We start from the raw sequence: 14,775 nt of genomic DNA, 5'->3' as shown, positions 1-14,775 counted from the left end.
GACCCTATCTGCGTGCCTGCCTCTTCCAGTCCGACCATCTCTTCTTCGTCAGTCATGCCAATCTCTCTGTGCACAATATGTGGTACAGCCTCACTCCCCAAAACTGGATCAACGCAGACACGTGACCCAAGCTGAAATTGTGGCTCAGCTTTCGCTTCGTTTGGCTTATGGCTCGGCTCACTCGGCTCACATTCTATTGCATCAGAGGAGATTCGTTGTTGTTCGACACGTGACACGCCCTCAGCCACTTCGACGCGAGGCCCACTGTTTTTGTCAATGTTGGTATGCTGCTGTAGAACGTCGTTTTCATGATTTTTGTTTCCTCCTACTCCAAATCTCGACTCCAATTCTTCTAATTCAAATAAATTTCGGGAATTCCCTTCATATGCTCTCTCCCCCTGAAGGGAAGACTCTGATACTCCCCCTGAGTAGTAAGGCTCTGATTCACGAAAAGAAACATCAAGGGATACATGCATAGTGTCTGTAAGAGGATCATAACATCTATATCCCTTTTGAAAATCTGCATAACCCACAAAGATACACTTCCTTGCACGGGGATCAAGCTTACTCCGTTGTTGTTTTGGAATATGAACATACACTGTACATCCAAATACACGAGGCTCCAAGTTAGGCAACGAAGGAAACGAGAGAAGATTCTGAAGTTGTTGTAGAGGGTTTTCACATTCAATAACCCGAGAATGGGTACGATTAATGAGGTAGGCAGCAGATATCACAGCTTCTCCCCAATATTCTACAGGTACATTCATGCCAAACAAAGAGGCACGGACAACTTCAAGCAACTGTCGATTTTTCCTCTCTGCCAATCCATTTTGTTGAGGAGTATAAGTATTTGAAGTCTGATGTCGAATTCCATGTAACTTCATAAACTCTTGCATAGGACCATTAATATATTCTCCGCCATTGTCAGACTGGAAAACTCGAACATCCTGTTGATACTGTGTGGACACCATCTTGTGAAATTCTTTGAATCTAGAATAAACATCACTCTTGTTCTTCAATAGAGACACCCAAGTCGTACGGGTACAATCATCAATAAACGTCACAAAATACCGGGCGCTAGAGAGAGAAGGAATTTCTGCAGGACCCCACACGTCAGAGTGAATCTTCATAAATGGAACAAGACTTTTATTTAGGCCTGGTGAATATGAAATACGGTGGCTCTTGGCCAGTTCACATATGTCGCAATGAAAATCTGAATAGTCGACACCCGAAAATAATTGCGGTTGCAGCTTCTTAAGATAACCGAAGTTTAGATGACTCGACCTGTGGTGCCAAAGCCACACATCTTTCTTAGCACTCTCAGCTCTATTGACTTAATTAGCTTGACCCAAAGACTGCATATGTTTCTCTCCTGTCTCTGTCAGATCTAGGTAGTACAATTTCCCTTTTCTCACTCCATAACCCAAAATCCGCCGCGTTAGAATGTCCTAGAATACACAGAAAGACGGATAAAAGGTGACAATACATAATAATTCTTGAATGATTTGGCCAACTGAGAGAAGATTGTATGACAATGAAGGGACGACTAATACAAAATCAAGGGTTAATGTGTTTGATAGGACAATAGAGCCTTCTCCGGTAACCGGAGTTGGAGTACCATCAGTGGTAGAAACAATATTTTGAGATAAGGGTTTTAATTTTTTTAAGAGGCTAGGATCATTACACATGTGATCTGATGCTCCTGTATCAATAATCCAGGACCTATTCATAGATTCCTTACCACTCATACCTGACTGTGTGACATTGGAGGCATTGGATGGTTGGTCTTACTCTGTAGTGGTTATGACAGTTTTTGCTTGATTCTTTCGAGGTTTCAGGGTGAAATCCCACCAATTTGGGTACCCAATTGTTTTAAAGCAACGTTGCTTGCTATGACCTAATACTCCACATAGTGGACATTTTGAGTTTGCATATGAATTTGGTTTGCATGGAGACCGGCATGGTGTGGTGGTATGGTAGTTGATTTGGTGTGCCATTTTGGAGGTTTGGTTTTTGAGATACAAGGATTCGGGAATTATGATTTTGTTTGTAACGATTTGTTTGTAGTGTGATTCGGGATTCAGGTTTGGTTTTGGGATTTGAGAATTTGTGTGTGATTTGTGAGATTTTTGGTACATAGCGATTTGTGGTGTTTTGAGTGTAAATTGAAATGATCGAACTTGGCAAGCTCTGATGCCAAGTAGAAAATAAAGATTCAATATGGTTGGATATACTTCAATATATTATTCTTCTCCATATAGGAGGTTTATATAGAGATACAATTGTAGTACTAATAGGAAAATATTTCCTACACCTATACATAATATTCAACCTACACATACAAGGAATGTAAATATATTCAATATATTCTACAGCCTTCAACGCCAACGTCTCCCACGACGCCAAACCCGCGTCCCTGCCGATCCTCCTTGACAGCCGTGTCACAGTCGCCAAGGACCATCTATACGGCGTCGTTGCTCATCGTGGGAGCTGTGGTGGTGTTGCTGTGCACCTGGGTTTCTCGATGAGAGAGAGAGAGGATTGAAGATGGGTGGCTATCTGGTGTGAACTCACAAATTGGGATGAAGCTTCTTTCAACCCTCATATCAGTTTCATTTAGATCTAACGGTCATGGATGAACCGTCCCTTTCTGTCCCGTGAAAACTCTCCCGCGGGTGAGCGAGCCTGAGCCCGTAGTTACTGCAACTTGAAAAGTTAAAAATACACTACTGTGACACTGCAACTTGAAAAGTTCAATACAGTTCTGTTCCTGTTGCATAATGTAGCGCAATTCGAAATTACCTCTACCATGCTCTTTGTCAGTAACTGCCTACCTACACAAATAATCTATCCAAGTCTTTCAAGATTGGACAAGTTTCATCCCCAACAGCGGAAGTTGATTCCCCGATACAACTTACAAAGACATTAACATTCAACCACTTGCATAAATATGCACATGAACAAAAAAGATTATACTGCCCCGGCTTTTTAAATATTAAATATTACGCCCTTTTGTCGCCCTTGTCACACGACGGCAGATGATACAGGTTGCAACTTACTAAAGCAACTCATATGCACAAGTATAACGAATTAATGCAGAAATGGACTAACAAGATACATTAACAAGGATGGTATCATTTCTCAAGTAAAAAAAAACACAGTTGAAAAAATTAAGTCGTAAATAACTCTCCCGTTTCCACTTCTGCCATGCCAAGGTCACCTTGGACCGGATAACTCAACCGCATGCAAATTTTCTGTTGAGTCAACAATCCAATCGGAATTTGGATGCGGAGCTAATTCAACTTCCTGGCGAAGTACTTCAACCTTTTGCCACTCATCCCATCTTTCTGCCAAGCCATCACCTTCAAGCATTCTCACCACTTCTGACATTTTCGGCCTTTCCATTGGAGAGCCTTGTGTGCAGAGCAGTGCAACTTGAATAAGTTGCTCTACTTCAGCATCTACATAATTTCTCTGGAGATCAGGATCAACAAGCATTTCTAGCTTTTTCTCTTTCAACAGTCCTTTTACCTGAAAAGGGAATAAGCTGTGTCAGACGTTTAAGAACATCAGTGTTATAAAGATCGAGGCAAACCCTGGACAACAGATGATTGATTTCTATTCTCTTCATATTTCAATGAGAGGATTAAGCACAAACATTTACGAAAATTTAGTAAGGAAACAACTAATTTCAGAGTACCAAGCAGATACAAATCTAATACAAGTTGGTTCTTGATTTCAACTTCTAACTTGAAACTTGCTAGCAATGAGAAAAGTCTGTAACCTTCCAGCTACTTTTTCTTGAATGAAAATATATATAAACTTAACTTAAAGTATCCAATTATCCAGTATGAAGCTCTCAATAGTAAGATGGGTTCATCTACATTATTTGGTACAGCGTTATAACATTAGTCACATCGAAAAGATACCAGAAAGTTGTCAGTATAATACGCCACATACATAGTCTGCCAACTCAGTAGCACAAAAGAAAGATATTCAATCTCTTTCTCTCCCCGATTTTAGGTTCAAGAACCAAATTTTTAAATAATTTAAGCATGCAAACAGAAGAGACATAAGATTCTGGTCGGGTTCAGAATATTTCACCACAGTGCTTTTCATTTGTGTCCTACTGGAAATAGACATGCATAATTGACTATGTGTAGAAGGTTAAGCATTCCACAGTTCAATAATCCTGACCTCTATTTGTAAGGTTGAATAGAAAGATAAGGCTAGGTCATATCTAAACTTTTACTTGTGGTATATAACACAAATTTATAAGCCTATAGTGCCTCCTTGACCAACATTTGCAACAATAGAACAGATACTTACCCAATCAAGTAACATGACATCATCATCATTTGCCAGCCGAGCAAGATCAAAAGCCCTCTGACCAGTTATAAGCTCCAAAAGCATGATACCGTAACCGAACACATCAGTTTTCTCAGAAGATTTCCCAGTAGAGAGGTACTCTGGAGCTATATGTCCAATTGTTCCGCGTACTGCAGTAGTTACATGGGTGTCTTTGTAGTCCATAAGTTTAGCCAACCCAAAGTCTCCAACAACAGCCTCAAACTCTTCATCCAGCAAAATATTTGCAGCTTTCACATCACGGTGAATAATCTTTGGGTCACAGTGATCGTGCAAATACGAAAGGCCCCTAGCAGATCCCAACGCAATTCGCTTCCGAGTTGGCCAATCAAGAGGTGGTTGGGAAGGTGGGCGTTCTAAAAGAAAGCATAAAAAGGTGTAAATAAATTACAAACACAGAAAAGTAAATCCTTCTGAAAATTTGGAAAGGAGAAATTCACATTCAGAAATCCATTGCTAGACCTAGAAAGTCAATAAACATGCAGAAAACCACTAAGACGAAGAAAAACTGCCCTCACAGAAGATGAATTTTATCAGTAGAGTATGATATAATGAAATCAAGTTCTACCTCTTAAACATGAGGCAACGCTACCATTAGCCATATAAGGATAAACAAGTAACCGTTCAGTGGGTGTCATACAGAACCCACGTAACCGAAGAAGATTTCGATGCACAGCCATGCTGATCATCTCTACTTCGGTTTGAAATTGCAATTCGCCACCAGGTGTGCGCTCTTCTTTCAGTCTTTTGACGGCAACCAGAGAACCATCTGCCAGGCGCCCTTTATAGACTTTACCAAATCCACCTCTCCCCAGAATGTTTTTGTTGCTAAAACTATCTGTTGCAACTTGTAATTCTCGCAAAGAAAACCTCTTAAGCTGCCCCAGATGTACTTCAGGATCCTCCTCCGCTGCAAAGAGACAATGATATAAAGAAATAAAAAATTATTCAATGATAATGATGTGAATCTGAGTAAACTACTAAGTACCAACCAGGTACATCGAAGAAAAATTCCTGAGGTTTTCTGCGGCGCCACCATGCAAATGCAATTGCAGGGGCAGCAAATAGTAAAGCAGCACCGGCGGCAACTCCGCCAGCAATAGCCCCAGTGGCACTATTTCCCCCTACAATGCGACCAAATAAACCAAACAAACATTAGAGTCCATTTCACCAAAGCTTCAAATAGCCTAATGGAATGGTTGCACTTTAAGATCCAGAACGATAAGCAGTTCATTCCAATTTGGGAACTACAAAATAACTGCACTAGATGATGTAGTGATGTGCTCATTATAGATGAAATTTGGTTGCTTTTGCATATAAAGAATGAAAGCTCTGCCATATCACAGCTATATTGTACTTAAAATCAAGACTTGCCATCTTGGCTTTTCTACATGTATACTTAGCTTGGTGATTACTACTTTCAAATTCATTTTGTTTCTGTTCTCATTGGTGTGTGAGTGTGTGTGTGTGTGTGCGCACCAATGAGAACAGAAAAAAAAATGAATTTGAAAGTAGAAATCACCAAGCTAAGTATACATGTATAAAAGCAGGGCGAGGCCGTGCCCCTTGCTTAAACATCCTCTTGATAGCCACAGTTATTAAACGTCACTTAATACCCTCAACTTTCAAAAGTCAACAATGGGAAGATCACCTGGTGTTGAAATGGGCGGTGGTGGAACAAAAGGTGGGGGAGGTGAAAATGGAGGAGATCCTGGGCAGGGACGCCCAGTAACTGGGCCACATAGATTCAGGTTGTTGGCAAAACTGAAAATTATTGAGAACCAATTATTCAGAATATATCATCAAAATCAAAATGAGAGTAGGCAAGAGAGTTCAGGCATCAACAGGAAACCTTATGGGAGTGAATAACGAGAAGGAGCCATTGTCCGGAACTTCTCCTGAGAGGTGGTTATTTGATAGATCCCTGAATTTTGAAATGAAAAGTTTCAGACATATGATTATTGCGGTATACAATTATTAAACACAATAGATGAAAACAGAAATACAGATATAAAACTAGCACTTACAATACTTGAAGTGAGGAGATATTAGTCAGTGACATGGGAATGGCACCAACCAGGCTGTTGTTGTTGAGCCGGCTATCCTTACACAGAAGAAATGAATAAATAAATATTTCTCCAAAAAACAAAGTCATCTTAATTATAATTGGAAATAACCAAAATTGAAATTATTTATGTAGTGTAATCTTGTGTTGGTGTGCGTTGGTGATGAACTCCCCGACTTAATTTATGTTTGACAACACAACACAAAATATAATTACCATTAATAAGACAGGCACTCACCATAAAGGATTCCATCCAAGACAGTTAGTTTCATTTTATTGTTATATATCAAAGAAATAAAGAAGGTAAAAGCTCCCACGTTTCTCAGCAAAATGATTGCACTCTTACCACTAAAGTGCATTGAATCGCTTAATATTTACCATCATAGTAACAGTAAGCAGTAAATTTCATACTTCTTTCATCATGCAGTTAATTTTTAAGGTATTATGGCACTCTTTTTCTGTCTTCCATTTGATCTGATAAGATGTTACTATATCTAATACAATAATGTAATTATTAATGCACAGAAATCAATCTAGTTTCCTTTTATTAGGATATAAGGCTATATACAGGTCATAAATTATACTTATTTGGCAACATCTATCTCTACAACAGTCTCCAAAAAAAAAAAAAAAATCTATCTCTACAACATGGCATTAAGAAAACAAAGTAAAGATAAGAATACCCACAGGAATCGCAGTTTTGACAGCTTGCCCAAGGTATCTGGGATTTGACCAGTAAAACTATTCAAATAAAGATCCAAGCTCACCAAGCTGGTTAGGTTCCCCAATTCACTAGGAATTGGTCCCGTTATGTTATTACTGTAGAGCTCCCTGCCATTAAAAATACAAGTAAGATTTAAATGAATGGCCAGGACAATTTTGCAATTGTATAAGATGTCTCAGGGTAACATATCATAGAATTCTAGATCTCTTTTTCCTTTTTTGTTTGGGGTTCAATTTCACTATGAACATGTTCCCTGCCATTAATAAATACCTGGTATAAGATGTCTCAGGGTAACATATCATAAATTTCTAGATCTCTTTTTCCTTTTCTGTTCAGGGTTCAATTTCACTATGAACAAGTTCAACATCCAAATTATAAGTCACCACACCTTTTAGCGAAGGAAAATATGATCTCAAAGAATGTATACAATGTGCATGGCAAAGTAGCAATCCAAGATAATATTCACGAGTGATTTACAAAATAGTCTGATACTTGGGCAAAATGATGATATCGATGTATGGTTTCACCCAAAAAATTCAATAGTGAATATCTCACTGAATGGGCAAAAGCTGAAAATCCCAAAACAAAGCACGGAGCACAACATTGTGTCTTAGAAGTAAAGTAAGGTTCAGCAAATCTATGTTGTTAACATAAGGAACCAAACGTATCAATTATAATATCTTGAGAACGCTGTTCTAATGTATGAAAACAAATTTTGATAATACCAAATATGACAGAAATTAGAAAATGGTGAAAAAACAAAAATGACTATCATGACTTCTGTTTTCTAAATAAAAAAGAAATTATCAAAAAAAAAACAGGAAACAGTGGACAAGAAGACAAATAGGACCACCATTACTGCATTACATAAAAAAGTTCTACATGCAGCCACATCGCATTATTCAGAAATGTTCTGTTAACGATAACCATGAGGAAATAGAGCATCTGAACACATTTTAGTAACATTTTCCAAATCAATATGACACACTAAAAAATTGTAAACTGAAGAGAAATTAATATCATCAAATAAAAGATCTCTATGTGCAGCCACATCTCACTTTTTCAGTATAACATATATAAGGCTAAATCTAATAGGCATTGCAATCCCTTTCTGGTTGGGTACAATCTGCATTCATCCGCCCTTGAAACATCATTTTATTAAACACTCTTTTCTACTTAAAACAAAAAAGAAATTATGAAGTAAGGACATTCCAAGTTCCCAAACCCCAAACGACATTGTTTATTTTTCAAAGTTTCTGCCTGCGATACACCACCTAAGTCAAGGACCCACCCCTAGTAGTTTCCATTAGTACTTACTCGCTGCTCATAAAGACTCCATAGATCTAAGTAGAAACCAATGTTTCCGACCAATAAAAACCAAGTGCGAGCTACCTTCATCAAATACTACCTTGGTAACTCATATCTAGTACCTTCATCAAGTACTAACCAACATTTCTTCCAGGAACTAAACATATCTAGACTTCATCCTCCCAATGGTATTCTCCCTGTACCATTGTTTACCACAACCCTATCCTCCATACTTAATCAGCATTTAATAGATTATTCATGGGTTCACATGGTACTGCTAGCGAAATAGCTCTGTGATAGATCATACTAATGGCAATGATATCATCCCACACCAACCTGCTTGTACTAATCACTCACTCCACGGTCTAGGTAAATGTTGACTTAATGTTTGCCAAGTGATTAGATGCTAGTACGAAACCAAAGAGCAAGTTGTGCAGAAAGATCCCAACAGGACTAACAACAGCTTTGGAAAATAATTCAGTAAACATCACAGTTTGGGAACAGAGTAACTTACAAATATTGTAAATTCTTAAGAAGGCCAAGCGAGGGAACAAGTTGACCAGACAAGGCTGCATTTCCAAGATCACTGAAATCACCCATCACAAAGCAAAATGAAAAGATATCAAGGGGGTGAGGCAAACATATTTGTCAGCTATAACATAAGCATTGTACTTAAGAAGATATCAAAAGTGAGACAACATACACTCTTATAACGCTATTGTCATTGTTGCATGTTACATGAAACCATGTACACGGATTAACAAGGGTTGGATCCCAACTCTGCAAGACATTGTTCGGGTCCTCTAAGTTGGCCCGTAGACTATGCAAGGCATCACCTGTTTGAAAAAAGAAAGCAAGACATATAAATCAATACTAGAAATATGAGTAGCTTAAGACCAAGACCTTTGCACACTAAAGAGTACACTACTCTATACATTCTGGAGACTGATACAAAAACATTACGAAGAAACACCAGAATGCATAAGAAACCAATAGTATAGACAGAACAAATGGTACAAAGTTCTTGGTACTCAAGACTTAGTTGAAGATTAAAGTCTGGGTTTGATATTAAAAATAAAATAAAAGGGCTGAGATTAAACAAACTTCAGATGCGGACAGCGCTATCGCCATCAAAGTCTTATTGACTCACAAAAATTAATAAGAGTTTTATGCAACCAACAAACAGCAAAGGTCGTATTCAGAGAATCGAAAATAATGTCACTTATCCTCAAGTACCCAATTAAAATTATCTAAAGGCTTTGCTCATGACACTAAAGATCAAGCTTACATTTCAATACCCAGCACAGAGCAAGTAGCTAAATTCAAAGCATGCAACAAAGTAAAGAGGTAAAAAGAAGCAAACCTTCCATATTGGAAAGCACCATTATGATCCATAAGGGATGAGCGAGGAGGAGAATGAAGCAGAGACAAAGTGAATTGACAAGCCTGCAATCCATCTCAGGTGCTGTTTACGTGTCTCAGATCCAAATGGTACATGACCCCCAAACACACCATCCCCAAACAAAAACAGACAACCTCTCTCTCACCCCAACAAACCCACCATTCTACCCAAACAAAAATCTAAAACACCCAACAATCGAAACCCCTGATCTCACCAAACCCAAAACAGCCTTCAAAAGAAAATCACAGATTTTGGAACGTTTTATTCTCTCTTTTCTGCTGCTGCTTCTGCTACCCTTTTGGCCAAACCTGCCCTTTTCCACACACACACACACTCTCTCTCTGCTCTGCTCTGCTCTGGGTGTTTTTGCGTGGGATTGTTATCTTTTTGTTTTGTTATTTTTTTTTTTTTTTTTTTGGGAGCTCGCACTTTTTTTGAGTGAGGCGTGCGCACACACAGAGTGAGTAGAGGAGTGGAAAAGAGTAAAGGGGCCTGCCCGAACGGTGCTGACCGCTGCCCGGAGGCGGTCAAAACGCCTTCGCGCTACAACGTGGAAAGGGACGTGACCGTGCGCAACCCCGTTTTCAGTCAAATCTTGGGCTTGAGTACGTGGGGCCCACTTCCTAAAGCCACCTCAGATTCGGTCCAACTCCTCATTTCCGCTTTTTAATTTTGTTCATTAGTTTAAACCCATGCTCATATCTATGTTTAGAGACATTATTAAACAAACAAGAAAACAAACAGTTCTATGTGAACCGTTCACCTGCTTCTCTATTCCAAAATCAAGGGTCCGTTTATAGACCAAAAATGAGAATGAAATAAAGAGAAATTTTAGGTACAAAGTACTGTTTCAGCTAGGGTCTGCCAATGTGGCAATGCCGAGGTTGTCCTCATGAGATAGATTAGCCGGCGACATGGGTGTAGAACGTGTAGTCTAGACCAATGAGGTGAATATGCAAGTCAGCTTGAAATTGGCACATAATATAAATAGATGTTGTCATGCGTGGAGATGATGAGGTTTCTCCTTGAAAGGTGACTAGCTTATATGAATTTGAAAGTACGAGGGAGAGAAGTGGTTTGTATCTATGTTTGCGTGATTTCTCTAACATTGACTTGTTGCCGCAGGTGGGATTTGTGACTGTAATGAGATTTTGAACAATGGTGAGAAGTTTGATGGCTTGTTTAGACTAGAGAGGCAGATGAGAGGCTTTGGTGAAGTGTTGGGTTGTGGGGATCTTTTGATTTAGGGGTTTCGTGGAGCTATGGTCACGTGTACTTAATGATGCTCAAGTGCTTTGATATATTGCGGTGTGTCCTCCTTGATTTTATATTTTTTGGCACTCTAAATTGTGTCATCTTCTTCCTTCGAAATCTAATCATCTCCCTCTTCTTCGGAGAACTAGCACGACTTCTATGGTTGTCCAGCCAAAGTATCATTGTTTAACATTTGAGTCCTTTCTGTTTCAGTTCTTAGAGTATCATGATGTAGTGAAGGAAGTGTGGCTTGGCGATGTTGCAGGTGTGCCCATGTTTTGTGTTTCCAGCAAGATACACACATATTCAATTGGATAAACGACAGAAGAACTCCTTTCGTGGGAGGCAGATGCAAATACTTGGCATACATAATATAGTAGCTGAACTTTTGGAAACTCCAATCTTTGCAACAGTGCATAATGAGAAGAAAGAACTGTTCTGGAGACGATGTCAAATGGGATCCGAGTACGGGGTATTTTCATAGAAAATATGAGTCAAAAGTGCATGAATACGTAGTTTACGATGTTTATATAATGAGAATGATAGTGGTGTGAGGATGATGTTGGGATTGAGGATTACAACCTACTTCTTTAAGATCTTCAAGGCCTTAAAGATACACTTTGAGGAAGTGAACACGGCATGAGATACTATTACATCTCATTTGTTGTATGGAATGAATGATCAACTGTGTGTGATACCGGGAAAATCATTGCGGTGAAACAGAAAGAGATATTGGTGCGAGAAACACGTTTCTATGGATAGATAAGTACACTCGCCACTCCAAGGAATCTATCAAGGAGATAAGAGCACGCTCCCCACTTTTAGGAATCTACTAAGAATATAAGAGCAAAACTCGCCACTCTAAGAATCCACCTAAGAAATAAGAGTTTGAATAACAATTGGGAAGATCTTCCACCAAATTGTATAAACTTCTGATAAAAGCTCAAGATTGAAATATGTTTACAAATGAAAGAAGAGCTTCCTTTTATAAGATATAAGGAAGGAAAAACAAAAAGACTACTTATTAAATCTTGAAACATAAAGATAATAATTAAAGACTTCATAACTCTAAGGCTTAGAAGCTTAAAGATCAATAGTGATTGTTCCTTGGAACTCATCAGCTTCAATTAATACGGGAATCCTATGTTGCATCTAGGTTCATGATTCTTTGTATCAGTGTGCTCAAGCTCACGAACCCTAATAGATTGTGAATTGAGAGGGATTTATGATTTTGGTTTCTTTATTTAAATTAAACCATAAATTAATCCACATCATTAGAATGGTAAACTAAAAGCACTAATGTGGCATATGCCACATCATTAATTTGGTATATATTTTTGGGATCCGAGCATTTTCCTTAATTTATATACTCGACAATTTGATTAAATTGTAGAGCATTGGCAGTTCATTGTGTTTTTCCATACTCTTGTAGTTGATATTGATTGATTTTTTTTTCTTTTCTATTACCTAATATGTGTTGGGGAGCAATACAAAAGTTAGAATGAATGTACATAATAATTTATGCTTGATTTTTTATTTCAGAACGGTTTTTTTTGTTTTACTACATATTGACCGGCACCCCGAGTTGCAAATTTCTGGCTTCGCTCTTCTCCTTATATGGCCCCTCTGTTGTAACGTCAGAGCAGATTCTACACACCAAGGTGTACTTGCATATTGTAATACCCTAGATTTTCATATCTATTTTCCTTGTTTTATTCCCTTATTTTAATGAAGGATTATTCATGAAAATTTTTGGGTTTATGCGAAGTTGAAGTTCGGGAGTTTATTTAAAGTTGCCTTGACTTTTAATAGGCCAAAAGTTGACTTTATTTTCCGTAAGTTATCTTCGAAAACTTCCTTTATGAAAGTTGTAGAGCTTGTCGATACGAGTTCGTAGACATGCGGCACGTCTAAAACGGATGTCGTATGAAGAAGTTATGTTCAGAGGAAGTTTGTTTTCGGGTTTGAAAAGAGTATAAGTAGAAAAATTGTGTGTGGGATTAATTAGAACCCTAAAAATCAGTTTCCCTCCTCTCTCTCTCCTCCCACCCGAGCTCCCCGAGCCTTCACTTTCTTCAGCCGAGTTCTTCCTCCTCCGGCCACCAAACCGGACGCCACCGGTCCCATTCGACTCCCACAGCAGCCCTCTCCATTTCTGGAGCAGTTCCGCCGGCTGTCCCGCCGCCTGGAAGCCGCCACAAAGCGGCGGAGCTACCGCTGTCCCGCCGGAAAACCGGCGATTTCGACGCCGTTTTCGGCCAAGTTTAGGTGAGTCTTGATCCCCTCTTCCTCCTGGTAGTGTTTAGGCATGGATTGAAGCAAGTTTTTAAGGTTTTGAGGCCGGTTTTGCAGATTTTGCCTTTGATTTTCTGGTCACTGTTCGGGGCGATTTCCGGCCGGTTCCAGCCATTTTTGGTCGAAGTCTCAGGTATGAAAGTTGTTCCCCTTGCTTCAAGCTTCAACTTTGCTGTTTGGAGTTTTCTCAAATTCGGAAGTTTGGGGTGGCGCGTGAGGCCCACTCGCCGCCGCCTGTGGCGGCGCGTCCGGTTGAGTTGCAGTCCTAGTTTCCTGTGGTTAGGTAGTCCTTACTGCTGTGAGCTTGTTGAGTGGTAGTGTGGCTAGTTTTTAAGAAATGTTGGCATGCTAGAACGTTAAGTGTGATTTTAGGTTTGTTGGAGGTTTGAGTTAGGAATGGAGGATTAGAGGCAGCCTTCGTGGGTCTCTAAGTTCGACGACTTTGGAAAGTTGTCATCTCTTGAATTAAGGGTTAGTTAAGGGTATTGTGTTAACCTATAGTATTTTAGTTACTAAGGTTTTAATTGTGCTATTTTTAAGTGATTTGTGAAGTTGAGTTGGTTTACCTTGGTCGGTTGTGGAATTTGCAGCGGGAGATTTAGGTGAGTAAACCTCACCAAGGTTCACTTTTGAACCTAAGGATATTATGGTTATATAATGATAATGATGGTGATGTTGGTTTTAATATCATGCTTTTAATTGTTTTTAAAATTTCATGAGCTTGATCGCCAACGGCTCATAGGTAAGATAAAAACAAGTTTTCTTTATATTGTGATGTTGAGAATAATGATGTGATTTATATATTATGTTGTTGAGAATAATAATTGTGATCTTGTGTTGTTGTGGATAATGTTGTGAAAATTATTGTGCTTGTTGGATAAATAGCCAAACCGGGTTCCAAGCTCTTTTTGGGTGATTGGTTGCGGTTAAGATGCTATTTATCATTTTTGTATTGATATTAGACAGTCAAACCGGGTTCCAAGCCTTTGGCCGGGTGATTGGTTACGGTTAGGAATAGAGCTCTAGTCCGTCTGTCAGTGTAGGTCATGGGAGATACTGTATGGTATCTGGGACCCATGGGTACACATAATGTTGTGGTAGGTCATGAGAGGTATTTTATTAAATATCTGGGACTCATGGGTACATCTCTTGGGTAATGTGTTTGATGTGTGGTTTGAAATTATTGATCCAATCTCTCTTGTGAATATTGGATGTGATAAATGTTGTGTTGTTTTTGAGTTTACTCATACGAGCTTTTTAGCTTACCGGGTTTGTTGTTTACAACCCGGTGCACCATTTCTTGGTGTAGGGGTTAGACCTGCAGGTGAGGATCAGCAGGGTTGAGATGGAGGCGTAGTG

General features: G+C 39.1%; 1 protein-coding gene across 1 annotated transcript; it reads right to left on the bottom strand.

The window, feature by feature from the left end:
* Positions 1-2,990: 2,990 nt before the first annotated feature.
* Positions 2,991-10,075, bottom strand: LOC101297498 (somatic embryogenesis receptor kinase 1-like). Its single transcript, XM_004290398.1, has 11 exons — positions 9,829-10,075; positions 9,169-9,301; positions 8,980-9,051; positions 7,121-7,264; positions 6,396-6,467; positions 6,221-6,292; positions 6,020-6,132; positions 5,361-5,492; positions 4,937-5,278; positions 4,330-4,724; positions 2,991-3,531 (listed from the first exon to the last, which is right to left on the bottom strand). The coding sequence occupies exons 1-11, from the start codon at positions 9,920-9,922 to the stop codon at positions 3,217-3,219; spliced, it is 1,884 nt and encodes a 627-aa protein (XP_004290446.1). The 5' UTR covers positions 9,923-10,075; the 3' UTR covers positions 2,991-3,216.
* Between the last annotated feature and the right edge of the window lie 4,700 nt (positions 10,076-14,775).

Source organism: Fragaria vesca, linkage group LG2 (assembly GCF_000184155.1).
Source record: "Fragaria vesca subsp. vesca linkage group LG2, FraVesHawaii_1.0, whole genome shotgun sequence".
NCBI classification, from domain to species: domain Eukaryota; kingdom Viridiplantae; phylum Streptophyta; class Magnoliopsida; order Rosales; family Rosaceae; genus Fragaria; species Fragaria vesca.
The sequence above is the reverse complement of the archived record's forward strand: the minus strand, read 5'-3'. Positions and strand labels throughout refer to the sequence as shown.